Source organism: Ptychodera flava, assembly GCF_041260155.1.
Source record: "Ptychodera flava strain L36383 chromosome 23 unlocalized genomic scaffold, AS_Pfla_20210202 Scaffold_23__1_contigs__length_28996876_pilon, whole genome shotgun sequence".
In the NCBI taxonomy this organism is placed as follows: Eukaryota; Metazoa; Hemichordata; class Enteropneusta; family Ptychoderidae; genus Ptychodera; species Ptychodera flava.
In genome coordinates, this window is record NW_027248277.1 from 19221418 (window position 1) to 19249057 (window position 27640).

Sequence of the window (27640 nt, forward strand, 5' to 3'; positions counted from 1 at the left end):
TCGTCGATAAAGCTAAGGCGGGGATTTTACACGTTCAACATATTTCAATTCTCTGTCCTTCAAGTTTACAGTCCCCTTCATCGATTTATTGCAACTCTGCACATAACACCATATTATGCCAAATGTTTTTTAGACGGTCTAAAAACTAATATCACGCCCAAGTTAACAACTCAGGAGGCCACTGCCGCTGAAGTGTGACACTGGGAATGCACAAACCAGACGAAGTTCGTGCACCCTAAATCATTATATTGGCAGCGAATTTCGTTTGCTTCTGTACTTAGTTCACTTCGTCGATGGGTGGAATGTTTGTGTTATTTCCGTGGCATATCCAACGAATTGTTGTTCACGTTTTCATCTACAATAGCAATGAAATATTGCATTTCATACATGTTGAGTGATGAACCACTTTTATATAAAAATGAATCCTGTCAAAAACGGAACACACACCTTTCGTATTGTAAAAAAAGGCAGGAAATGACAAATTCAATAATAAATGTCAAACCAAACGTTTTCAATATATAAAACATCCTAAACAAGTGACGATTTTATACTTTAACTGTGCAAATATAACAAATAATATGAAAAATATTCAAACAATAACAAATCTGCACAACAAACACGACAATGCAGAGAAAAAAATAAAGACAGGCAATAAAACAATCAATGCAGAGGCATAAATTCAATAAAAGAAGGAAAATGCGTAAAAGACTTTCAAATCATTACAAGTGAACATTATGTGACCAATTGTTCGTTCCAATGCGGGTAGCTTGAATTTAACACGTCTCTCCAAGGAAAGACTTCTCACAATAATTCCAATATGCAACCATTTATTCCACTGACACATAAATAGAGGTACAAAATGGCGACTACTACAAAAAACCCCTGTCGCACAAAACAAAATTACAATAGTTAAGTGACAGACAAAAATAAATTTCTTTATCACGTACACAGCAAAACAATAGACGTAGCGTCTTGTCTGTGGTCAATGCATGGCTTCAATAAATCCGACGAGAATGGTTTTTATACATATATCACAGTCCTGGAATTGTCCATATTCGACTATGAGCTTACGAATGATTTACAATGAAAGCATATATCGGTCTACAGAAACTCACCCCACCACTTGTAGCTTTAACGGAGAGGAGAAGGCCTCCAAAGTCACCGTCTTCTACCTTAGAAAACTGCCACAACTGAACAACATGGTGTGCGTGAGATACTGAATTGACATTCAACGTGGCAATAATTTAGGTGTTCTTTTATGGTAAGTAACAGGTGTAAATAGACCAATAACGCAGCACTGTGTTTTGAAAACGATTTGAATTGTTTCATTGCAAATGCAAATATACATTAGGAGTTGTGATCTATAAATTTACAGTCACACAAATAATATGTTCAAACAGGTAAGAAAGCAATGAAAATGCTGATATCAATGAGAAACGAAAATACAAATATCCAAATTTATTTTCAATCGTCACACTCTTCCATGCTCTATGTGTGTCGTCTCGAACACACTAGTCAAGACACCTCAGTATTTTTTTTCCAAATTCATCATTTACATTTATTTTGTTGATTGTAACCCTCCCTCCAGCAGAATTCGTCCAAGCTTATCGTCCAATGCAGACACAGCATTACTAAAGTCGTCAAATTGATTGGCAACTGTTGCTGGGAGAGGTTCTCCAGAGACTGCACATTGAAGGACTGACCATGGAAGTCTATTGGGGTTCGAGTTCTTGCCAAAATTTGACCTTGTTGAGCATCGAGGTGGCGGTCTTTCCTCTGTTACAGTTTTCATGAAAGTCTCATTTCTTTGATCTTAAGATACAGTATCAGTTACATTTCGGCTGGGCTTCCCTGCTCTGTATGGACTCCGTCTCTGCTGGTTTTATCAACACGCACTTTGGGATGTACAACAAAGCATCTATCACCATGACGACTGCCAGGTGGTAGTTGAAAGACATGATTGGATATCTCCGTCACTACTTGAGTCAGATTCTGGTTCAGATTCAACTTCAGATTGCCTTTCTCCCGGTTCTGGCATTTTAACCATAGACTCACCCACAACCTGTCCTTTGTCAAGCAGTTCATTCCTATGTACAGTTTTAGATTTTCCGATTCCATCAACTGGCACAACAGTGTACACATTTCCATTTGGGTCAGGTCGAGACACCACTTTGTAGGGTAGTGGATTCCAAAAATCCTGGATTTTATTTCTCCCTTTGATATTGCAATTTCAAAGAAAACACTCTCCCACCAATTTGAATAGATGCTTTCTTGGCAAATCGGATACGCCGTTCTTGCCGTACCTCTCAGTATGAAGTCAATTGGCAATATTGGATCTTGTCAGAACAGAATAAAGTGGGAAGATAATCCAGTTGATGCATGAGGAGTGGCATTGTACGCGGCATTGTACATGTACACCAGTTCAGATAAATATTCTGGCCATTTTCTCTTCTTGTCATTCCCAAGAGTACGTAAAAGACCATGCATTGTACGATTAAACCATTCACATTGGGCATTTTTTGAGATGATAAGGAGTTGTGCATGATTTTTCAATGCCATACATTTTACAGAGTTCCTGTATTATGTCGCTCTCAAAGTTGCGTCCCTGGTCACTGTGCAATCTGCGAGGAAGTCCAAATCGCACCAACCACTCTTTTACCAATATTTTGGCAACAGTACGAGCCCATTGGTCCTTGGTTGGAGTGGCCTGTGTAAATTTGCTAAATACATCTGTCATGACGAGGACATTCTCTCTGCATCTGTTGATTGCTCCAATACTGTAAAGTCCATTGCCACAATGTCAAATGGCTGAGATGCACATAGTGTACCCATTAGGGGTTTTAGCTTTGGATAATGCTGTTTGGCAAGCATACACCTTTCACATTTCTTGCACCAGTTATTAACATCTTTCACCATAGTTGGCCAGTAGCATCTGTTTTTTACAAGAGATAGGGTGCGTTCAATTCGCTGGTGTCCTGTATTATCATGTAGTGGTCTCAACACCAACTTCTTCAGAACTTCTGGTAGCAATAGTTGATTTACTTTTTCCCATTCTTGTATATCACCCTGTATAGGACATCATCTATCATCTGTAGTTTAGACCAGCTTCGCAGCAACTTTCTTGTATTTTTTCCTTGTTTTAAGAGCTCACGAAGATTGGGCGCATGACCAGATTTCCAGTATTTCGATACCTGCCCTATGACTGGGTCTTCATGCTGCAGTTTAGACATGTTTGAGTTTGCAATAGTCGGAAGGGAAGTTACTGTTTCCAGTTCGATTGCATTGCTGTCAGTACCCTGGACGAATACAGTCGCCTCTAGACTGGTTTTAAGCTCAACGGGCAATCCTGAAGTACATACTACCCCAATCAGCGCAGCTTCTACATCAACAAGCTTTACAGTATCATAGCCAGGACATGGGTGTCTGCTTAGAGCATCTGCATTCTTATTGTGTTGACCTGCTCTATACTTGACCCGTGACCCGTCTTTTTTTCTTACAAGAACAGCTTGTGATCCGTATGGACTTGTACTTGGTCTGATAATCCATTGAAACAGATGCCAGCCACAAAGGTCTTGGTGCAGTGTTATCTCAAGAGCAAGCCCAGGGAACAGTTGTAATCGCTTACGCAAGTAGAAGTCTCAAACCCAGTGAGCGGAATATGGACAACTACAGTTCTGCAAAACTGGAGTTATTGGCACTTAAATGGATAGTCACTGAGAAATTCAAAGATTATTTGCTTTGTGCACCATTTACAGTTTACACAGATAATAATCCCCTCAGCTATCTGCAGACGTCCAAGTTGGGTGCTACTGAGATGATGTGGGTTTCACAGCTATCCCAGTTCAATTTTACGATCAAGTATAGAGCAGGTCAACAAAACAAGAATGCAGATGCTCTAAGCAGACACCCATGTCCTGACTATGATACTGTAAAGCTTGTTGATGTAGAAGCTGAGCTGATTGGGGTAGTATGTACTTCAGGATTGCCCGTTGAGCTTAAAACCAGTCTAGAGGCGACTGTATTCGTCCAGGGTACTGACAGCAACGCAATCGAACTGGAAACAGTTACTTCCCTTCCGATTATTGCAAACTCAAACATGTCTAAACTGCAGCATGAAGACCCAGTCATAGGGCAGGTATCGAAATACTGGAAATCTGGTCATGCGCCCAATCTTCGTGAGCTCTTAAAACAAGGAAAAAATACAAGAAAGTTGCTGCGAAGCTGGTCTAAACTACAGATGATAGATGATGTCCTATACAGGTGATATACAAGAATGGGAAAAAAGTAAACCAGCTATTGCTACCAGAAGTTCTGAAGAAGTTGGTGTTGAGACCACTACATGATAATACAGGACACCAGCGATTGAACGCACCCTATCTCTTGTAAAAAACAGATGCTACTGGCCAACTATGGTGAAAGAGTTAATAACTGGTGCAAGAAATGTGAAAGGTGTATGCTTGCCAAACAGCATTATCCAAAGCTAAAACCCCTAATGGGTACACTATGTGCATCTCAGCCATTTGACATTGTGGCAATGGACTTTACAGTATTGGAGCAATCAACAGATGGCAGAGAGAATGTCCTCGTCATGACAGATGTATTTAGCAAATTTACACAGGCCACTCCAACCAAGGACCAATGGGCTCGTACTGTTGCCAAAATATTGGTAAAAGAGTGGTTTGTGCGATTTGGACTTCCTCGCAGATTGCACAGTGACCAGGGATGCAACTTTGAGAGCAATATAATACAGGAACTCTGTAAAATGTACGGCATTGAAAAATCGTGCACAACTCCTTATCATCTCAAAAGAAATGCCCAATGTGAATGGTTTAATCGTACAATGCATGATCTTTTACGTACTCTTGGGAATGGCAAGAAGAGACAATGGCCAATATTTATCTGAACTGGTGTATATGTACAATGCCGCGTGCAATGCCACTCCTCATGCATCAACTGGATTAACTTCCCACTTTATTCTGTTCTGACAAGATCCAATATTGCCAATTGACTTCATACTGAGAGGTGATGCTTCCTCGTCTAACGAAGATGGAATAGATGACTGGATCAAAAGTCACAGGGAAAGGCTGAGTGATACCTATGCAAAAGCTACCACCAACATGAAGCAACGTGCAGATGTATGGCAAGAAAGGCGTAACCGATTTGCCAAGGAAGCATCTATTCAAATTTGTGGGAGAGTGTTTCTTTGAAATCGCAATATCAAAGGGAGAAATAAAATCCAGGATTTTTGGAATCCACTACCCTACAAAGTGGTGTCTCGACCTGACCCAAATGGAAATGTGTACACTGTTGTGCCAGTTGATGGAATCGGAAAATCTAAAACTGTACATAGGAATGAACACTGCTTGACAAAGGACAGGTTGTTGGTGAGTCTATGGTAAAAATGCCAGAACCGGGAGAAAGGCAATCTGAAGGTGAATCTGAACCAGAATCTGACTCAAGTAGTGACGGAGATATCCAATCGTATGTCTTTCAACTACCACCTGCCAGTCATCATGGCGGACAGATGCTTGGTTGTACGTCCTGAAGTGCCTGTGATGAAAACCAGCAGAGACGGAGTCCATGCAGAGCAGGGAAGCCCAGCAGAAATATAACTGATACAGTTTCTCAAGATCGAAGCAATGAGACTTTTATGGAAACTGTAACAGAGGAAAGACCGCCACCTCGATGCTCAACAAGGTCAAACTTTGGTAAGAACCCGAACCCTCATAGACTTCCACGGTCAGTCCTTCAATGTGCAGTCGCTGGAGAACCTATCCCAGCAACGGTTGCCAATCAATTTGATGAGTTTAGTAATGCTGTGTCTGCATTGGACGATAACCTTGGACGAATTCTTCTGGAGGGATGGTTACAATCAACAAAATAAATGTCAATGATGAATTTGTAAAAAAAAGTACTGAGGTGTCTAGACTAGTGTGTTCGAGACGACACACATGGAGCAGGGAAGAGTGTGACGATCGACAATAAATTTGGATATTTGTATTTTCGTTTCCCACTGATATCAGCGTTTTCATTGCTTACTTACCTGTTTGAACATATTATTTGTGTGACTGTAAATTTATAGATCACAACTCCTAATGTATATTTGCATTTGCAATGAAACAATTCAAATCGTTTTCAAAACACAGTGCTGCGTTATTGGTCTATTTACACCTGTTACTTACTATAACAGAACACCCAAATTATTGCAATGTTGAACGTCAATTCAGTGTCTCACGCACACCGTGCTGTTCAGTTATGGCAGTTTTCTAAGGTAGAAGACGGTGACTTTGGAGGCCGTCTCCTCTCCGTTAAAGCTACAAGTGGTGGGGTGAGTTTCTGTAGATCGATATATGCCCATTGTAAATCATTCGTAAGCTCATAGTCGAATATGGACACTTTCAGGACTCTGTTATATGTATAAAAACAGTTCTCGTCGGATTTATTGAAGCCATGCATTGACCACAGACATAACGCTACGTCTATTGTTTTGCTGTGTCATGATAAAGAAATTTATTTTTGTCTGTCACTTAACTATTGTAATTTTGTTTTGTGCGACAGGTTTTTTTTTGTAGTAGTCGCCCATTTGTACCTCTATTTATGTGTCAGTGGAATAAATGGTTGCATATTATATTAACGTCATAAATTAATCAGTTCCTGCTTAACATTATCATCCTAACGTTAATATGAAACATTGCATCCCTTTCTCGCAGTACAGGTTATAGGTAGTGCTTCACATACTGGAGGTTCTTGGTTCGACCCCCGGCAGCGGTAATTGTGGTTGTGTAAAAAAAACGTAACTAAAAAATAACGTTTCTCTCTCCCTTGTCATTAATCAACCGTTGCTTCCACATAGGTATCCGGCTGGCTGAAGAAGACATGGATAGAGCAATATGATACTACAAAATGAGGGAAAGGAGTGAAGATGTTAAAAAATTGGAACCCTTCTTTTGAATCATTTCCCCCTAAGTTTCCAAGCCCCCATTCTTAACTCTTACCTCCAAAATAATTTATCGCCCCTTTTAGAACGTAACCTTTGACCCCATTCCCATAAGTATGCACATCCTTGACGTCATCAGTTTGTGGCTATACCACTTGTAAAATGATGCCGATGCCTTTTCACATGGTTTTTACATGTATATTTTGCTTCGAAACACGTAAAAGTTGATGATTTTGCTGTGTAAGTCTGCCCATATAACAAAAGAAAAGAATTCAGACTGGAAAAAGGGTATTCGCGATATACAAAGAGTTAATTCCCTTTGTCATCATTACAGGATTAGAACATGGACTGTCCGGAAGAGTGAACTTCCCCGAAATATCCATCTCATCATATGTAAAAGTGATTGGAACACTGCCAGAAATGGAACAGACGTCTATGTGTCTTTGGGTGAGAATACCGGAACCTATTGACGGCCATATCTACACTTTTTTATCATATGCAACTGATGAGTCTAGCAACATGCTTTGCGTGGAATATGTATACGAAGGAAATGGTGCGTACAACGTGCTTTTAACGATAAAAAACTGGAAAAATAGGTCTAGACAAATACCCAGCTCCCTGTTGTGGACATTCTGGTGTTTCACCTGGACACTCGGTTTATCGGGAGAGTATTGGCTGTACAGTAACGGACATAAGATTAACAATGAAGAAGATACAACTAAGGGAGATAATCCCATGAAAATTGAAGGTGGTGGTGTTCTGATACTGGGACAAGATCAAGACGAGGTTGAGGGCAAATTTAACGTAAAACAAGCCTTTCAGGGAGACATGACTGAATTTAATCTGTGGAATCGATTCATCAGTCAGCAAGAAATACAGCTATTGATGATGAGTACGTGTGGCATTGGTGATCGTGACGTCATTGTATCCTGGCAATGGTCGACGTTTCAATTATTCCATGTGTCAGAACAGGAACACTTGCATTTCGATCATAAGTGTAAGTAATATATATCTTTATTGCTTTCCAGAGTCTAACGTCTGTTATGATATATATTATATATTATTATATATATATATATATATATATTATATATATATATATATATATATATATATATATATATATAGATAGATAGATAGATAGATAGATAGATAGATAGATAGATAGATAGATAGATAGATATATATATATATATATATATATATATATATATATATATATATATATATATATATATGTATCACTGTAACATTAACATTATATCAGAAACTTATGTTATGACTTTGTTTATGACTCCCGTTTCTTCAAACTGTTTAATTTTATAATATCAAAAACAACAACAACAGCAAGACAGAATTGTCTCTGCATGAAACTCGTCATCTAAGATATTCTACAGTTTTTTTCAATCTCTTCATTTCAGAAATGCTACGAAGACACCGTATCACTCATTAAAATGACTACCAAATCATGAAAATTGCAGAGCAACGTCATATGATTCTGTTAACATTACCTATGTTCACAATTAAACGACGTTGAAATGACTATAGTTCAGACTGGGGCAGGGCAAAGCCTGGCTTACCAACACGAAGTTGGTGCAGACTGATTAACAGTAAAAGAACTTTGCATTCAAGCGTATACATATATTCTTTTCATGAATGAATTTTATTCGTTCACGATAATGCCACTGCAGAAATCACCATTATCAATAGGTGTGAAAAATACACTTAGGCACCAAAATCTGTAATATTCTATAATATTATCAATCACGCTTTGAACTTCAACGACAGTTATTTTGCATAGCATTCAAAGAGTTAACATGTTATTCGGAGGCAGATGATAACTTGTCCAGTAAATATATGGCTCAAATTTAAGGCGTTTGACGAAGTGTCCATCTTCGAAGATTAAGAGCAGGCCATGTTGAAAGCGGGGTGTCAAAATTTCCACCGTAAGTTTGGATATTTAAACCTGCCAGGCACCTGAGAAAAATGCGATGTAAGGTATCTCGGTTGAAACTATTCAAAGTATGTGTCGAGGATGATAACCTTACGCTTTCATGTTGTGGGAGGGCGCACACTTGGATAAAGACATGGCCATATGTACCTAACAAATAGAAGTACTCTTTCTTGCATCAAATTGGTCGCGTCCGTCGCTTAATATACGACTCTTCAGTTGCTGGTCTCAGTTGCCTTTTGGTATTTTTCCCTGGGTGGTTTGATTTTTGTGTCGGCTTAGCTTAGCAGCTGTGATGAACTGATGACCAGTATCAAGCTTTCACTGTTAACATCCTTTTCGGGCTCTGTGATTGCTTGCTCGTCACAAGGATCGGTGAAGAGCGTACACCAACATGTTACACCGTCACGTAAAAGTGTCTAATTGCAATTGGTATTTCATCACAGGAAGGGTTTCACCTATATTAAGGGACCGAGCACAATTAACGGCAGGGGGGCCGGAAGAGAAAATGGGGGGGGGGCACGAAAAAAAATGAGTGTTCTTGGGGTTGGCCATGAAAAAGGGGTCAAATGGTCGTACAGTGACCATTTTTTGAAACAAAAACGATCTCCGGCAAAATACAGAACATTTTTTCACTTTATTTTCGACTCAAGTTTAGTCGAATATATTCACAGACATCATTCAATGACGATGAACGCCTGAAATATGGCAAAAATTATTGGATTCTGTGACCAAAAATGGCACGTCCGATCAGTAGCGTAGCATTTTTACATTTGCATATATTTACGATAATCCAGCTTTTATTGGGAAAGTTCCTGTTGAATACAATTCTCATTAGGTTTTTCAGTTCTGCGAACTAGCAACTGCAAATGGGGCCTTCGTCCATGCTTAATTAGCAAAATATTAAACTTACAAAGGACTGGTTTATAGAAATGACGCTCAAATCCTCAATTCATTTAACCCATCCTCCTCGGAATTGAGAAACTGTAATCGTGTATTACAGTATCTCGTTATGTCAATTTGTCATAATAGAATTCGAAGACCATAGTACAGCATTCAGCCGTTGCAGTGTTCCATTTGACAACCTACCTATAACATTTTTGCACCATAGTATATCAAAATAGAAAGTTAGTGGTATGTTCAGATCTTGAAGAAGGACACGCCGTATTGTTTTAATATTTGTAATTTTGCACTTAAGGTTAGCTGTTAATTTGCCACTTTCTGCAAAGTATTTGACAGACTAAGGACAAGGACGTACACAAACAGATTCCATAAACGTTTATCTGCATTCAGTCATGATCTGTGAATAATAAAGAGAGTTCCATTACAGAATTGTGACACGTATTTTATGTGGGATAGATGTGAGCAGTTCCAACTCGCCGAGACGTTTGTTTCGAAAATGGAAAGATATAAATTAGACACGTTATGTGAATTAGAAACTAGCGTCAATTATTGCTTCAAAAGGCTTTCCATGTTTTCCACTACAGACCAATGCATGGTTCAATTGTGATGGTGCCAGTTGATTGCAACATGTTTACAACCTACATCCATGATGCATAGATATGCATGTTATTTGCGTTTTTGAGTTGTTGTTGTTGTTGTTGTTGTTTTTTTCTTTATTTTCTCCTTTGCAAAGAAGAGTCACAGCAACATACATATTTACATTTTCATAACAGTAACATCAGAGAGAAAAATGAAACTAATTAACGCAAAAATATTGTCTGAAAAATTCCAGGGAAGTTTTTATGAGAAACGTACTATCCTCAGAGCTGAAATTGTTAATGACATATTCGTTTCCAAGCATTGCTGAAACAAAATATTCATCACTGAGGTCATTAAGGAAAACTGTAAAGTGCACACTTGTGTGGTTAATCAACTTAGACCAAAGATCAATCCTCTGTTGTTCTGTTTCCGTGCAGGCTACAGCAGAATGGATAAGCAAATTATTCGTGTCTTCCTCACATTTTGGACAATGTATTATTTCCAGATTTGCAAGCATCTGTAAAATATACATCGCAGTATCTTTGAAGAAAGGAAACAATTTTGCAAAGCGCACTAAGAAAAGTGGTTCAATTTTTGGATGCAACAGTATGAAAGAAATCAAAGTCCCTTTTACTTTCAAGTCTGTCCTTCCGCAAGACATTTTCTCTTTCATACACAGTGTCTATAACTATTAATTTCCAAGTTGCTTTGTTAGGAAAGAATCCTGACAAATAGAATTCTTCCAGAAAACATAACAGGTCATATTTTGCTAAAATACGTAACACATCAGGAATAAAGCCTCTTTGACTTTCAATGACTGATAGTTTGAATTCAAAGAGACGATGTGTTAAGACCTTTTTGCGCAAAGCAGAGTTGCTAAGGCGACACAATGTTCCAAAAAATCTTAATGTACATAAATCTAAGTGTGCTTCCATTGAGTATAAGCCAATCGTACTTATAGCAATGTCCGATGAAGTTCATGTCGGTAACCCTTGTATTATTTTTGCAGCATATCGCTGGCACCGTTCTAACATTAACATTTCAGTATCAGAGACTGTCCAAAGTTCGTATGTGTGGAAAGCTGCAGGCCTACACATTTTTTCCCAAACCTCTGCACCAATGATAGGATTAATCCCATTTGGTCCAACACCAGTGTTACACAGAGAATTAATAATGGATCTGGCTTTTTACATGCAGAAACTGTCACACTTACAGATGACAAAGTACTATTGAATTGCATGCCAACAGTGTTAATCAAGTCATTTTCTTGTATTGCCTCTTTATTTAGAAATACAGCACAATGCATAGGTCTACTTTTGTGTTCAGTTTTCTTTTCTCCGAAACTAATAAGACGGCTCTTACGTTTTTAAAGTTTCAGTCTCCAAAGGGAACAAAAATTACGAACAATGTTAACATGTTTTTGGCAACAAGAACGAGTATGTGTCGAAATTGAAATATCATCAGCAAGTGCAGGTGCGCCTACAAATGATGAACCGATAAAACAACCGACTTTACTGGACTCAAGCTCAGTAAATAAATCATTGATGTAAATAAGGAATAATGCCGTAGAGAGTATACTACCCTGGCGAATTCCCTGTAGTATTTGGAAGTTTTCTGAAGTACATGTACCCACGACAATTTTCCAATGTTGACCATTAAAACATAGTATGTAATAGCCTCCACGCTATGCTTTACAATATAGTAAGGTTTGTTGCAAAATTTAAGTACACATTTTTAAAACCATGTGACATACGTTTTCAGATTTCAAGAATGCAGCACTATACAAGAAAAATGTCAGAGTGCACGGACATGTTGAGGAAGGCAACTCACCTCCTGATGTACTGGTGGATGGAGATCGCAGGACTTGTATTTCAATTTCAAACCAATCCTGGACGGTGCAAATTGATCTTGGCGCCATCTATGCCATACGAAACTTAACAGTTATTCTGAAAACAGACATGGATGAACCTACAGGTATTGTAATATTAAAAAGTAGTTAGGCGTTCTCACTACTGATTTTCCAACTAAAGACTCACAGAATTGTATTTACTATACTTTACTTCATGTCTATCAATATCTAACCACTTTTTATTTTGTTGCCTTCATAGATTTTGACATGGATGTCAGTTTACTTCATCAAGGATCAAAGCGTTCTTGTGGAGAAATCTCGTTTGTATCTATCGAAGAGTATACATACCTGGTCTTTTCATGCGTTGATGACAACGGTGACGATAGGTTCGGGCGACATGTGGTGGTTCGAGTGCAAAATCAAAAGTTAATTCCATTGTGTGATATTTTAGTGTGCGCTGGTAAGTTTACGGGGCGATTTCCAGGCACAAGACCACTAATTAATTTTTTCTTAGACTACCACAGTAGCGCTGAACTAATTTTTTTCTATTTTTAAACATTCAGCGGTACGAATCCTCTTAACAGGTCAGTTTGAACATCAGTTTAACGACTGATGAATTTTTTGTGTTGGCAAGTCTACGGAGATTTTGAGTTGGTTATGAAAATATCGCCCTCAGTTGTATTTTTGCTCAAATTCATCCTCATTGCTGTGACTCCAATGGGCCTTATAACTCCTACAACCACAGAATGCTACGGCCATCATCAGACTACTTTTGCAATTACTTGATACAGTACTTACCATAATTTTTACAAAAATATCAATCCCTTCTAAAATGGAATTATGGTTTCAGGGGTACGGCCTATTTTCATCAACGTTTCTACAGAAATTTTAATAAACAAACTTCGTCTGCAGAAAAACGCTAGTGATTTATTTGCACGAATTTGTGATATAAAAACAATAAATTGCATATCTAAAACTTGAAAGTACTGGTTTTACAAATTAAGTGGAATTGGGGAAAAAATTGACAATTAGCTATGCCATAGCCTTATTCCTGACTTCTTCCATATGGCCGCCATAGGGGATTTGCCCCCCCCCCCCCCCACCCCACTCCCCAGTTTATCAAGATTGATGTCGGTTGTGGTTGACCGAGAGACAGAAAATCCAAAAGGTAATTTTTCCGAATAGGATATTATATGTATTGAAACATGTCCAACTAAAGGGTATTCTCCGGGACACCAATTTGGCAAAACACCACTAATTAATTTCCCATGGGCCACATCAGTAGCGTTGGACTCGATTTTCCCATTTTAAAGCATTCAGTGGCAAAAATCCTATCGACAAGTGTTTGGGTCATGTCAGCTTAACAAATGATGAATTTTTCGTTTGGAAAATCCAGGGAAATTGTAAGTCAGTGAAATAGCGCCCTCATTGGTGATTTTGCCAAACTTCATCCTCATTGCTATAATTTCATGGGCCTTATAACTCCTTCTATTATCACAGAATGCTACAGCTGACATTCTGCATTTTGATTCAAGCAGACAATTACTTTTACAGAAATACTTCAACTTACAGTTCAAACCAAACTAGCATCAATCCAGGTATCAAAATCTAAAGTCTGCACTTTTTTTCCACTCCAACAATCTTCTTGGGTTACGGACCCGGAGGTTAATTAGTGATCATGTTTCATCAGTGAGCGGTATACTTCACTTTACTTTCGCATTATTGTCTTGATGTAGTCCAGCGTCTTTCTACCCTTTACGACTTCTACAACCGATCAAACATCAATCTATTTAGTGAAGGAAAACGTAAAGAAGATAATTTATAAGTTGTGATTATATGCAATCGAAAATATTTTAAACTTTTCAATCTAAAATCATCAAACCAACAATAGACAAACTGTGACCAAAATAAATTATTCTAGCATAAATATAACTGGAAAGGCTAAACAGGTTCACCTGTAATATAAGTATTGCTGATGGGACAGATTTAACAGGGAACTCGAGACTCCTTGCAGACATTTTGTGATGCCGGGGACAGTGATATCTGACAAGCATTATTGGGTACATAATTTAGAGCGCAGTGGTTGTCGCGCTGCGCCTGCGCGATTTTTTGTTGATATACAATTTTTTGTAAACATAGGTCTTCTCAACGTCAATCGAAGTGAGATGGGAGCGGTCCCTCGTTTTGTTAACGCCTTTGTAAGACTTAACATCATGCAATATTAAAATATTAAGATCGGAAACAAACTTCAGTGGTGTATTTGTATTTATAAACTCATGTAAGTCTACGAACACACACACTATGTCGCTGAGTTTACTGCACGCAGTCACAGTGAACAAATGGGTTTGATCGCGCGCGGTCACGCTGGTTGTACACAATGCTATGTACAGTCACAGAGGAACATGGACAGAGTGGCAACAGGTATTGTTTAAGGCATGAAGCGGTTACGTAACCCATCCATGTTCGCCTCGCCTCAGGTTGCTCTCGCCTCTCTTTTCCGAAGAGTGCCGACCATGCATCCTTCTGTAATTTTCGGATTTTCGCCAATTGTTAAGCGAAAGTATGTTCGGCAAAGTTTGTGTTGTTGTTGTCGTGTGGTGCTGAGCGGAATTGACGTGCTGGCAAACACGGGAGTGTTTTGAGCTTCAGGAAAGTGAGTTTAACCGTTTTTAAAATTCCTTTCATATTTTTATGAATATATAATGTGTTACGGTCAAAATCAACATCCCCTTATTTGGCCATAGTTCAAATTCAAAGTCATGAGTCACCATCAACTTCCGTCCTTCAATGTTTACCTTTTGTATTACGCATTGCGCACATGCACCCATTCCAAGCGTGCTTCTAGTCACTTTAAGTTAGACCTTCAGAGAGTGGACATGTCTCTGAAAGTGACCGGCTATAGTTCTCGCCAAGATTGCTTGTAAAGACCATTTTGATGAAACAGCTTTGAACCTGTTGATGCGATAGTCTTATACAACCCAACACAAAATCGGTAAGCCATTCAGTTGATTCTTTTGTGACTTTAAAGCAGACATTCTTGAAGGAACATTGAATAGCCTTATTCCATTGTGAGACTCTAAGAGCACGTGTGCCTAACAAAAGGCCATCAAGGACTGATTGAAGTATGCGAACAATGAATGCTATAATGGACACATTCAACGACTCTGATTACATTTATAGTACAACTTTTTGAGACCCTTTAGTTAAAGTAGATTTTAGTGATTGTATTCTTATGCAACTTTGAGTTAGTGATTGTTTCAAAGCAGCTAATTGTTCATTAAGTCAGGGCTGCTTTTATGCAAATGAGATTTTGTCAACCAAAGTAAACGTTCAGTCACCGTTAGAGGGCGTTTACTGAGGTGGGTCACGTGACCACCCCACCTATTATGACCTTTGACCCCTGAGTCATCTTAGAGGGAGTATTACTTCCTGTTAGTTACTTCCTGTTTCTAATTTCCTGTGTCATAGAGTGTATTTACTTCCTGGTCAAAAAGAGTATTTACTTCCTGTGTCATAGTGTGAACGTAGCTTAGTTCTCACTTCCTGTATCCTTTTGTTTTGATTTGTTTTCAGTTAATCGTTCCCAAACGTTCTCAACGTTTGTAGTACAACATTCTACTCAGAGAATTTGTTGTTCTCAGTCTGGAAGACATGCCTATATTCGAATAAACCACGTGAAACTTAGATCGGATATTTGCTTCGTCTTATTTAAGAGGGAACGCATTACGGAATATCAGCTGTAGACGACTATTGCATAGTAGTTGCAGACAAATAATTTTGAGTCTTAAGGAATTTGCTTGCGCGCTACATTTCTCATTAACGATTTTGCATCGGACTTGTGATATTCACCTAAGTCAAACCATGGAAGACGAAGAAAAGAAATCAAGAACTTCGTCACCGGAAAAGGAATTGCAAGAACCCAGGCGTAGCGGCCGAGACAGAACACTGTCCGAAAAAGGACTTAAATATGAGTTAGATACTAAAGCTAGCTTCTTAGAGAAAAGAGCGGGTTCACTAACCCAAAAGTCCACGAAAATACGGGAGCTCATCGCTGATAAGGCAGACCTATTCACAATCAAACTGAAGTTTGAAGTGTGGAAGGAGCTGCATCAAGGCCTTGCAGACGCGGGCTATGAATACGAAAGTTTACTCCCAAAGGATCAGGTGCCAGACGAACGCCTCCGTTGGCTGGCCGATGTCGAAGACGTTTTTGGGACCTTCTTTAAAGACACCACTGCATGGTTGAGCGAACAGGAAGCGAAGCCAGCACCAATTGCGAACCCCACACCAATTCATCCACAAGAGGATGTAGGACCAGAAGATAGTGTCTCTCAAGTCGGCACACCGAAGCCGTCTGTAGTTGGCAGACTGAGTGGGGTCAGCCATCATACGAGCCACAGTGCACTCTCAGCCACCAAACTAGCAGATGAAAGGGAAAAGGCTGAACTGTTGGCAAGGTCAGCCAAGCTCAAGAAGAAGCAAGAAATTGAGCGTGCTAAGTATAAGCTTCAACTCCAAGAACACCGGGAGAGGCAAGAAATGGAGCGGCCATGAGACAAGAATGAGCTTCAACTCAAGGAGGAGCAACATGAACTTGACACAAAGATTGCCGTAGCCGATGCTAGAGCTAGATCTCTGAATAAGTTTTTGGTGACGAATTCGAGGACGATATCGCCATCAATATTAAGACTGAACCACTGGAGGACGAATCCATTGTGTCCAGAACAAAACCACGAAAGACCACAACACCAGTACGAGTGTATAAGAAGGAAACTCCTACAATAGAAAGGGAGAATGACAGTGAGGCGGATGATTTAGAAGAAGCAGTCAGTGTAGCAGCTTCCAGAATTTCCACCAGAAGCAGTGGCAGTAACATGAGTAAGACGACACGTGACTCTGCACAGTGGGCCATGATCAGAGCAATAAAGAAAATGTCCACAGTGATAAAGAAGTTTGACGGTAACATCATGGAGTACAGATCATTCATAGATGAGTTTGAGACCAAACTAGTACCGACTGCCGAAGATGATAAAGATAAACTCACTCTGCTGAGACAGTTCACGGAAGGCACAGCCCATGAAATAGTTCAAGGGTATGCAGGTATAGATGCAAGTGAAGCATATCAAGGTGCCATGGAGGAGCTGGAAGAGCGCTATGGTGATCCACACAAGATAGCCAACGCCTACCTGAGGAAGGTTTTGGACTGGCCTCCAATCAAGCCAGATAATGTTGCCTCATTAGACAAGTTCGCCATCTTCTTAAATCGATGTAAGACAGCAACCCGATGCGTCGATGGCCTAGAAATACTAGAACATTCAGAAAATATGAAACGGATCGTCAAGAAGCTTCCTTACTTTATTCAAGATTCTTGGAGTAAACGCACAGCAAAGATACGCAAAGCCAAGAAAAGAGTAAGATTTGAAGACCTCGTTGATCTGGTGAAGTCCGAAGCAAGCAGACTGTCATGCCCGGACTACAGTAGACAAGCAATGGCTAGTCTCGACAATCCAGTGAAAAAGAAGAGAGGTACAGACAAAGTGGAACAATCTTTCGCCACTAGCGTTACAAGCGCAGACAAGAAGACGAACCAAGGGAGCAAGAAGAGCAACACTTCAACCTCCAAACCAAACAAGGCTCAACAGAAACCATGCCTGCACTGCCAAGACAACAAGCATTCTTTCGACAGTTGCGAACAATTGATTGCAGCCAGTCAAGAAGATACTGGTAACTTTCTGAGAAACCAAGGTGTATGTTTTGGCTGTCTGAAACCTGGTCACCGGAGTAGGCAATGCAAGCAGAAAGCTAAATGCTCCAAATGATAAGGAAAACACCCAACAGTACTACATCAGGATCGTCGACCGACAACTGATAAAGAGGAGGATTCAAAGAGACCAGTACAGACGGAGAGTGTCGCAGTACACTGCACCACGGCAGAGGTGGACCAAGTACAGTCCTTTATGGGGACCGGTGGTCAAGACGATGACACCGGTGGTGATGATGATAACTGCAAGGTCCTGCTGACTATTATCCCAGTCAAGGTGCAGCTGAAGGGCTCAAAAAGCATGGTACAGACTTATACCTTTCTGGACATAGGCAGTGTTATATCATTCTGCACAGAAACGTTACAGAGAAAACTTGGAGCCACAGGCAGAAAGACAAAGCTGAAGGTAAATACAGTGAACGGCTTAGGCAGCCATACCTGCGAAAAAGTCACGGGCATAGAAATTTACAACCTAGACTGTTCAGAGGCATAGGTAGAGCCGAAAACAGTATACACTAAACCAGAGATAGGCGTCTCTGAAAACTATATCCCCCGTCAAGAAGATCTCATGAGATGGCCGCATTTGAAGGATATAAGGCTTCCAAGAATAGATGCCGAAATAGGACTGATGATAGGTACCAGAGAAACAGCAGTATTTACCCCTCTGGAAACAATACGTGGTCCGGACTCGACCCCTCACGCATGCAGAACACGCGTAGGATGGATCCCCTGGCACGTAGTCAGATTGAACGAACAAGGGCAACATCCTCCCAGCTACAGAACAGAAGTTGTGGCCGTAGAGGATATGGAAGAATTGGATAAACTAGACAGGTCAGTGCGACATTCCATTGACCTTGATTTTCCTGAGCGCATGATAGATGACAAAAGGGAGCACTCCCAAGAAGACAAGAAGTTCATGCAGAAAGTAAACGAAACCATTGAGCTAGTAGACGGACACTACAAAATGGGACTTCCATTCAAAATGAAAGAGTTCGACTACCGGACAATCAGCACTATGCATTACAACGATTTAGAGGCCTTGAAAGAAAGTTGAGAAACAACCCAAAGTTCCATGCCGACTACCAGAAGTTCATGGCAGACATAATTGAGAAGGGATATGCAATACAAGTCCCTAACAACGAGTTAGATCGAGACGACGGAAAGGTATGGTATATACCCCACCATGGAGTATATCATCCGAAGAAACTAGAGAAGATCCGTGTTGTCTTTGACTGTTCAGCAAAGTTCCAAGGTGTGTCGTTGAACAACCTATTACTACAAGGGCCGGATCTGACGAATAATCTACTAGGGGTGTTATTACGATTTCGACAGGAACCAATCGCTTTAATGGCAGACATAGAGGCTATGTTCCACCAGGTAAAGGTTAGAGAAGAGGACAGTGACTGTCTACCCTTACGGAAAACCTATGTCCACAGTAGATGAGAGTAGATCTACGGACCGTCTGCAGTAGACTTTATGTAGATCTACATCAGGGTTTTGTAGATGAACAGCCACAGCAGTTTGTCTACATGAAGCTTTGTCTACAGATATCGTCCACACCAGACATGACTATGTCTACATTTCGCACTAACTTCCTCTACGCTTGATCTACACTGATCTACCATCCAATCTAAGGGAGTTTCATCTACAAAATTCACTTAGGCAAACAAAGACTCATCTACTTCTACTTCAAATATCACTATCTTGTCTACATTTAATCTAATGTACTGTTTCTTGCTGTATACTATGTCCAACAATCCAATCCCTTCAAATTCTATGATTGGCAAACTGCAGGATCCATGCGAGAAGGCATCAGTAAAAGACAAGACATTTTACCTTACATATACTGTACAAGTGAATTAATTTTTTTTTCATCCTAATTAAGGCACTCCTGTTTAACTCGAGGAACACAAATGCAAAATATCACAGGAATCAAACTACAATTTTGTGGTAAAGTTAAAAATGTAAAGATTATCCAGTAATTAATTTTTGAAAAGTGACTTTAAAGTGAATCACAATAAAAATAATAAAAAAATCAATGTTTTCATTGATACTTTCTTCAGATGGGTCAATACAGTTGCATCTAACCACGGGCCGGACCCTGATCTAATTCGTAAGTTTTTTTCTTGGAGTTATGTGACTATAATTACAAAACTTCATAAATATGCAAGTGAGCTATTTGTTAACTGATAACTTTATTTCCTCGGCTTCATATCCAACAAACAATCAAACGAACCTGTTTGATATCCCAGCTGCTTTTAATTGTAAAAAATAAAATCAAAACTATCCTCGTATAAAACTTTCTGAGTATCATTGAGTCACTTCTGAATCGTGTGAAAATCAGCAGCCACGGCCCTATCTCTCAGTCAACTTACAAATAATTGTATTGACATTGTTATCATTGCCACGTAACAGATAAGACTACATAGTGTTATTTTGGCAATGGCATTTCAGTACACATGCATAACACAAGTCAGCTTTAAAAATTACCAGTACTGCTTTAAATAATTTTTTCACCTGAGCGACGTATTTTCTTGCATTTTCATGGAGAGTTCGCGCATGGACTGATCTCCCCACCACCTTTCAGCCTCCACCTCTTGCTCTTTTAGAGCAAATGACCTTGTAACTGGCTTCGATTTCCGGGTCAACTGTGAGGTGACCTTATGCGCATGCGCAATAAGAAGGCGCCATGTTTTCAACGGTTCAGCATATCAATGCATATCGGGGAGAGAAGCCAGCTGCTCACCATTCGTACTTCAATAAATCTTATTTTTCAAGCACATTTTCGTCATCTGTACACCGTGGAAACAATGTGACATCAATTCTGATATGCATAGAAAGTGTTCCGATCGAGAATTACATCGGGTTGAGACATAGGTTGGCATCGATAACTTGACGATGGCACTGCCTCTACACTGCCAGTATACAGCTGTACTGGTAATGCGGTAATTGTAATGCAACTTGTAAGGTAGGCCCGTGAGGTAGGCAAGGTTTGTTGATCGCCTGTTTTAATACCACGACCATATGAATTTTGATTGTGTAACATGTAGAATATTTCAGTTCTAAATTTTTTAATAAAGCGTCGTTGAATGTACTGAAATGCTTTGTATGCAGTTTGTTCTGTTAATCATGTAATGATGTATGTACAGTTGAGAAAGATTTTGAAAAATTTGATTAGGCCTAAGCATGCACAATGTTCTACTCTCTGTTTCGACCTGAATACCACTCATGATCGGTCATTGAATGATTGATTTTTCCAGCGTGAGATATCTCATAGTATGCAAAGGTCCATTGATACCATGGTGCTCAGTGAAGTTGCCAGCAAATTACATCCAGAGGATGCTGTTGTGATATGCAATATTGTGATACTCATCATGAACTGCAGCCCTAGCCTGTGCTACACCATGGCCATCGGTCAATTTTTAAAGTCTAAAAATTGATTGACATGTTAACATACTTACATTTTCATTTTCAACACTTTTGCAAGATCTCCATGCCTCACTAATTTCTTGTTCTTTGTCTAAGCTATCTTATACGTAATTTATTCCATCTACATCTTGTCTACCTTTCATCTACATTTTATCTACTCTCTAAACTATGACCTGATGATTAATATGCACAAAAGTAGACGAAGCAACAGATCTACATCTTGTCTACATTTCATCTACCTGAGATCTAAATTTCGTCTAATTTTTCATCCACATTTTGTCTACATTTCATCTACTCTCTGAACTATGACCTCATTAGTATGCACAAAAGTAGATGAAGCAGTTCATCTACTGCCCAATTAAAATAAAGTGTACTGTAGATCTAATGTGGACTAGATGTAGATCTCAATTTTCCATAAGGGTACGCTTCTATTGGTGGCCAGATGGAAACATAGAAAGCTCTCCAAGAGTTTATAAAATGATGGTTCACCTGTTCGGTGCAGTATCATCCTTGAGCTGCGCAAACACAGCACTACACAAGATGGCCGACGACAACAGCCACCTATTCAACAAGGAAGTTGTCAAAACAATAAAGAGAGACTTCTACGTAGATGATTGCCTCAAGTCGGTAGAAAATGCAAAGAAGGCAATCGAGTTGACGCATGATCTGACTGCTGCTTGCAAGAAAGGCGGTTTCCGTCTAACAAAGTGGGTGAGCAACAGCCGTGAAGTATTGGAGACTATACCAAAAGAAGAAAGAGCTAAGGAAATCAAAGACCTGAAGCTGGAATACGACTGCCTACCAGTAGAGCGTGCCCTAGGTACTTCGTGGTCGGTCGAGTCAGACACCATAGGATTCCAGATCAACATTGAAAGCCGGCCTCCAACGAGAAGAGGCATACTATCAATTATCAGCTCAGTATACGATCCCATTGGACTCGCAACTCCGTTCATCCTACCTGCAAGAATATTACTTTAAGACTTGTGTCGTAGAGGTATTGGCTGGGATGCAAAGATCAAAGAAGACGATCGGAAGAAATGGCTAAGATGGCTATCAGATCTTCCAAAACTAGAAAACGTATCAACTCAGAGGTGCTACAAACCAGCAGACTTTGGCGAAGTCAAGGTACGTGAAATACATCACTTTTCTGATGCCAGTGAATATGGATACGGTGTCGCATCGTATATTAGACTCATAAATGAAAACGGAAGAATTCACTGCGCCTTCCTTATGGGAAAAGCAAGGGTTGCACCACTGAAGAAAATTACCATCCCACGCCTGGAACTGACAGCAGCTACAGTGGCCGTGAGAATGAACAGAATGTTGGAGGAAGAACTAGACATTAAGAACGACAAGGTATACTTCTGGACAGACAGCACATCGGTGATCAAGTACTGCGCCAATGAAACATCCCGATTCCACACCTTCGTAGCCAACCGGATCAACATTATACGTGAAGGTTCGGATAGTAAACAGTGGAAGTACGTCGACACAAAATCCAACCCAGCAGACGACGCATCTAGGGGACTAACGGTAGACAAGTTCCTGCAAAACAAAAGATGGCTGCGCGGACCAGATTTCCTGTGGAAACGAGAGAGTGAATGGCCTACACAACAGGACATCTCCAGAGCGCTATGTAATAAAGACCCAGAAGTCAAGCGGGAAGCATCCGTGTACAGCACCGTACTAGTAGAGCAAGAGTTTGGGGTAGAGAAGATCTTACTACGCTACTCCAGCATGATGAAACTAAAGAAAATAGTCGGATGGTTCCTGTTAGCGAAGAAAAACCTTCAAGATAAATGCGCAAAAGAAAGGAAGGCGATGAAGACACCAATGCAGATACTAGCCAGAAGAGTTGTGGAACAACAATCCCACCTGTTTCACTAGAGAATCTGCAAAGGGCAGAAGATGCAATCATGAAGTATGTGCAGCGAAAGCATTTTCCAGATGAAATGGCACTCCTACAACGAAAGAAGCAAGTCAGGAGATACAGCCCATTATATAAGCTGGACCCAATTTTGGATAAAGGAATAATACGAGTTGGCGGACGCCTGGAACGTGCCTCAGTGTCACCAGACAGCAAGCACCCGATAGTGTTGCCTAAAGACTCACCAGTGTCAACAATCATACTCCAAGAAACCCACAAAGAAGTCGGACATCTTGGAAGGAACTCGATGCTGGCGAAGCTAAGAGAGAAATATTGGATTCTACGGGCGCCTACAGCAATCCGCAACCTCGTAACCAAATGTGTCATCTGTAGAAAATATAGAGCGAAAGTTTGTGAGCAGAAGATGTAAGACCTACCTGAGGACCGCATCACCCCCGAAGAGCCACCATTCACTCGCACAGGTGTAGATTACTTCGGACCACTGGAGGTCAAACGTGGCCGTGTCACTGAGAAGAGGTACGGAGCGATCTTCACATGTATGGCGACTCGTGCGGTACACTTAGAAGTAGCCTGCTCATTAGATACAGATTCGTGCATCAACGCCATCAGAAGATTTATAGCACGAAGAGGACAAGTTAGGTCCATCAGATCAGACAACGGGACTAACTTCGTCGCAGCCGACAAAGAGCTGAAGGAAAGTATCAGGAGGTGGAACCAAGAGAAGATAGCTGAGATGCTCCACCAACAAGACATCAAATGGGAATTCAACCCCCCGGCAGGTTCCCACTTTGGAGGAGTATGGGAGCGTCATATCAGAACCATAAGGAAAATAATATTTTCCTTGCTCAAAGAACAACCACTTCGCATGTCAGATGAAGCACTCCGAACGCTGTTCTGCAAAGTGGAAGCCATAATTAACAGCCGACCAATCACCAGGCTGTCAGAAGATCCGAACGATCTAGAGGCATTAACACCCAACCACCTGTTAATGCTGAAACCAAAACAGGCCCTGCCACCCGGCTTGTTTCAGAAGAATGACAACTACGTACGCCGTCGATGGAGACAAGTGCAGTACCTGGCAGATATATTCTGGAAGAGATGGATGAAAGAATATCTCCCGTTGCTACAAGAGAGACAGAAGTGGCTCGAGATCAGAAGAAACCTCAACGTTGGAGACGTGGTGTTGATCGTCGACAACACAGCGCCGAGGAACTCCTGGTCCATGGGCAGAATCACCGAAGTGATGAAAGACAAGAAGGGACTCGTCAGGTTTGCAGAAGTCAAGACCAGAGCGACTACTCTACGACGTCCAGTGGATAAGTTGTGTGTGCTCCTGGAGGCCGACGCCATTGAAGATTCATCTGAAGGACACAAGAACAGCTAAGAACTTTAATCTTTTTTATTAGTGATATATGAACAGTATATTATTCATGTTTGTTTAGTTAGATTGAATTTTGACCAGTTAGAATATTGGATTTATAATTGTTCCGAGTCACATCTACACAATTAGGGGACCGGAATGTTACGGTCAAAATCAACATCCCCTTATTTGGCCATAGTTCAAATTCAAAGTCATGAGTCACCATCAACTTCCGTCCTTCAATGTTTACCTTTTGTATTATGCATTGCGCACATGCACCCATTCCAAGCGTGCTTCTAGTCACTTTAAGTTAGACCTTCAGAGAGTGGACATGTCTCTGAAAGTGACCGGCTATAGTTCTCGCCAAGATTGCTTGTAAAGACCATTTTGATGAAACAGCTTTGAACCTGTTGATGCGATAGTCTTATACAACCCAACACAAAATCGGTAAGCCATTCAGTTGATTCTTTTGTGACTTTAAAGCAGACATTCTTGAAGGAACATTGAATAGCCTTATTCCATTGTGAGACTCTAAGAGCACGTGTGCCTAACAAAAGGCCTCAAGGACTGATTGAAGTATGCGAACAATGAATGCTATAATGGACACATTCAACGACTCTGATTACATTTATAGTACAACTTTTTGAGACCCTTTAGTTAAAGTAGATTTTAGTGATTGTATTCTTAGGATAGGATAGGATAAATAATTTATATAGCGCCTAGTATCCATCAGCAATGTTCACTGGCGCTTTACACTAGGTCACAGGTAAGCTCTCTTGAAGAAATGAGTCTTAAGCAGAGATCTGAAAGTGCGAATGTCCGGGGCTGATCGAAGAGGAGCTGGCAGTTTGTTCCATAGAATTGATGAGGAATAGGAGAAGGATCTGTCACCGTATGATTTTAACCGAGTTCGTGGAACTTTAAGTGTGGTTTGTAGACTTGATCGGAGAGATCTGCTAGGGGTGTTGACTTCAATGAGTTCAGCCAGGTATGAAGGAGCGAGTCCATGTATTGATTTATATGTGAGAAGTAGGATTTTGAACTGAATTCTGTAAGACACGGGGAGCCAGTGAAGTTCCTTCAGGATTGGTGTAATGTGATCCCTTTTCCTTGTTTTTGTGATGAGACGGGCAGCCGACGTTTGTAATCTCTGTATAATCTGATGTATGAGTTCGGTAAACCATAGAGTAGGGCGATGTTGTAGTCTAGCTTGGCAGAAATAGCTGAATACACCAAAGCCAGACAAATCTGTTGAGAGCGATATTTCCTAACGAATCCATTACGATGAATAAGTAGATAGATACTCTGACAGGTCTGAATTATGTGTTTCTTGAAATCGCGGCTACTGTCAAACAGGAATCCAATATTGCGTGCTGTGTCTGCTTGTTGAATGGAGCTTGATCCAACTTGAATGCTGTCACTGGTGGTTGGTGAGTGATCATATCGTGAACGAATAAGGAGGATTTCTTTTTTGCCATCGTTGAGTTGTAATTTGTTTGATGTCATCCAATCTTAATGTCAACCAGACAATCTTCGATTTGAAAATTGCTGTTGGAATATTGATTTTTGTGAAGGCCAAGTACAGTTGGTTATCATCTGCATATTGGTGAAATTTAAGATTGTGGTTTCGGATTATCTGTCCAAGGGGTGTAGTATAGAGAGTGAATAAAAGCGGGCCTAGAACTGATCCCTGTGGAACACCGAATTGAAGTGGAGTTGATTGTGACGAATGACCATTGATTATGACGGACTGGTATCGATTGGTGAGATATGATGAAAGCCACTTGAGGGCAGTACCTTGAATACCCAGATGAGCGAGGCGCAAAAGCAGAACGTTGTGGTCGATGGTGTCAAACGCTGCAGATAAATCAAGCATTACAAGGATAACATATTGCCCAGCATCGAGGGAGAGAGTAATGTCATTGTGGATCTTTAGAAGTGCAGTTTCAGTACTGTGGAATTTTCTGTAGGCAGATTGGAGCGGTTCAAGAAGTGAATTACTGTTGAGATAGGCATTGAGTCTCTTGGCAACTACTTTTTCTGTAACTTTTGAGATGAATGGAAGGTTAGAGATGGGTCTGTAATTTTTCAGGATGTCTGGATCAAGTGAAGGTTTTTTCAGTAATGGAGTAACAACTGCTGATTTAAATGAGCTCGGAACAATCCCAGTGTTCAGTGAAAGGTTGACGATGGTGTTGATGGCTGGCACAAGTGTGTCGATGACTCCTAGGTTTGTGGGGATTGGGTCAAGGCTGCAAGATTTCGATGGAGATGACATTATCATATTCTTGATTTCCTCCTGACTTGCTGGTGAGAAGGACGAAAGTGATGATGATGATGGAGTTGAAGAATTTACAGAAGGTTGATAGGCGCTGGGTGCTGCATCCAGATTCAAACGTATGTTGACGATTTTCTCTATGAAATATTTGCTGAAAATATTTGGGGCATTTACAGGTGAGTGACTTGAACCAGGAGGTATGACTGTAGTTAAGTTGGAAACGATCCTGTTAAGAGCTTTGTGGTCATGACTTTTCTCCTCAATGAGTTTGGTGTAATACCTGGTCTTTGCATGACGAATTAATCAGTCGATTTTATTACACTGGCTGCGGAAAATTTCTCGGTTGATTTCAAGCTTGTTGTGCCGTCACTTGTTTTCTAATTTACGTCGGAGTTTCTTGGCTGCAGATATGTCAGTGTTATACCACTTGGAGTCCGGACGCAGGGTGATGACACGTTTTCGAACCGGTGCATGCTTATTTAGCAGCTCCTCCAAGCAAGTATTATAAAGTGAGACCGCAGTTTCTTATGCAACTTTGAGTTAGTGATTGTTTCAAAGCAGCTAATTGTTCATTAAGTCAGGGCTGCTTTTATGCAAATGAGATTTTGTCGACCAAAGTAAACGTTCAGTCACCGTTAGAGGGCGTTTACTGAGGTGGGTCACGTGACCACCCCACCTATTATGACCTTTGACCCCTGAGTCATT

The 27640-nt window shown here is 40.4% G+C and overlaps 1 protein-coding gene across 1 annotated transcript in view; it reads left to right on the forward strand.

Moving 5' to 3' along the window:
* The first annotated feature begins 5650 nt into the window (after window positions 1-5650).
* Window positions 5651-27640, forward strand: part of LOC139123809 (uncharacterized) — a 38505-nt gene continuing 16515 nt past the window's right edge. The window contains exons 1-4 of the mRNA XM_070689960.1: window positions 5651-5708; window positions 7272-7934; window positions 12132-12344; window positions 12479-12679. Of these exons, the coding sequence (XP_070546061.1) occupies window positions 5651-5708; window positions 7272-7934; window positions 12132-12344; window positions 12479-12679 (1135 nt within the window). The remainder of the gene's footprint in view (window positions 5709-7271; window positions 7935-12131; window positions 12345-12478; window positions 12680-27640) is intronic.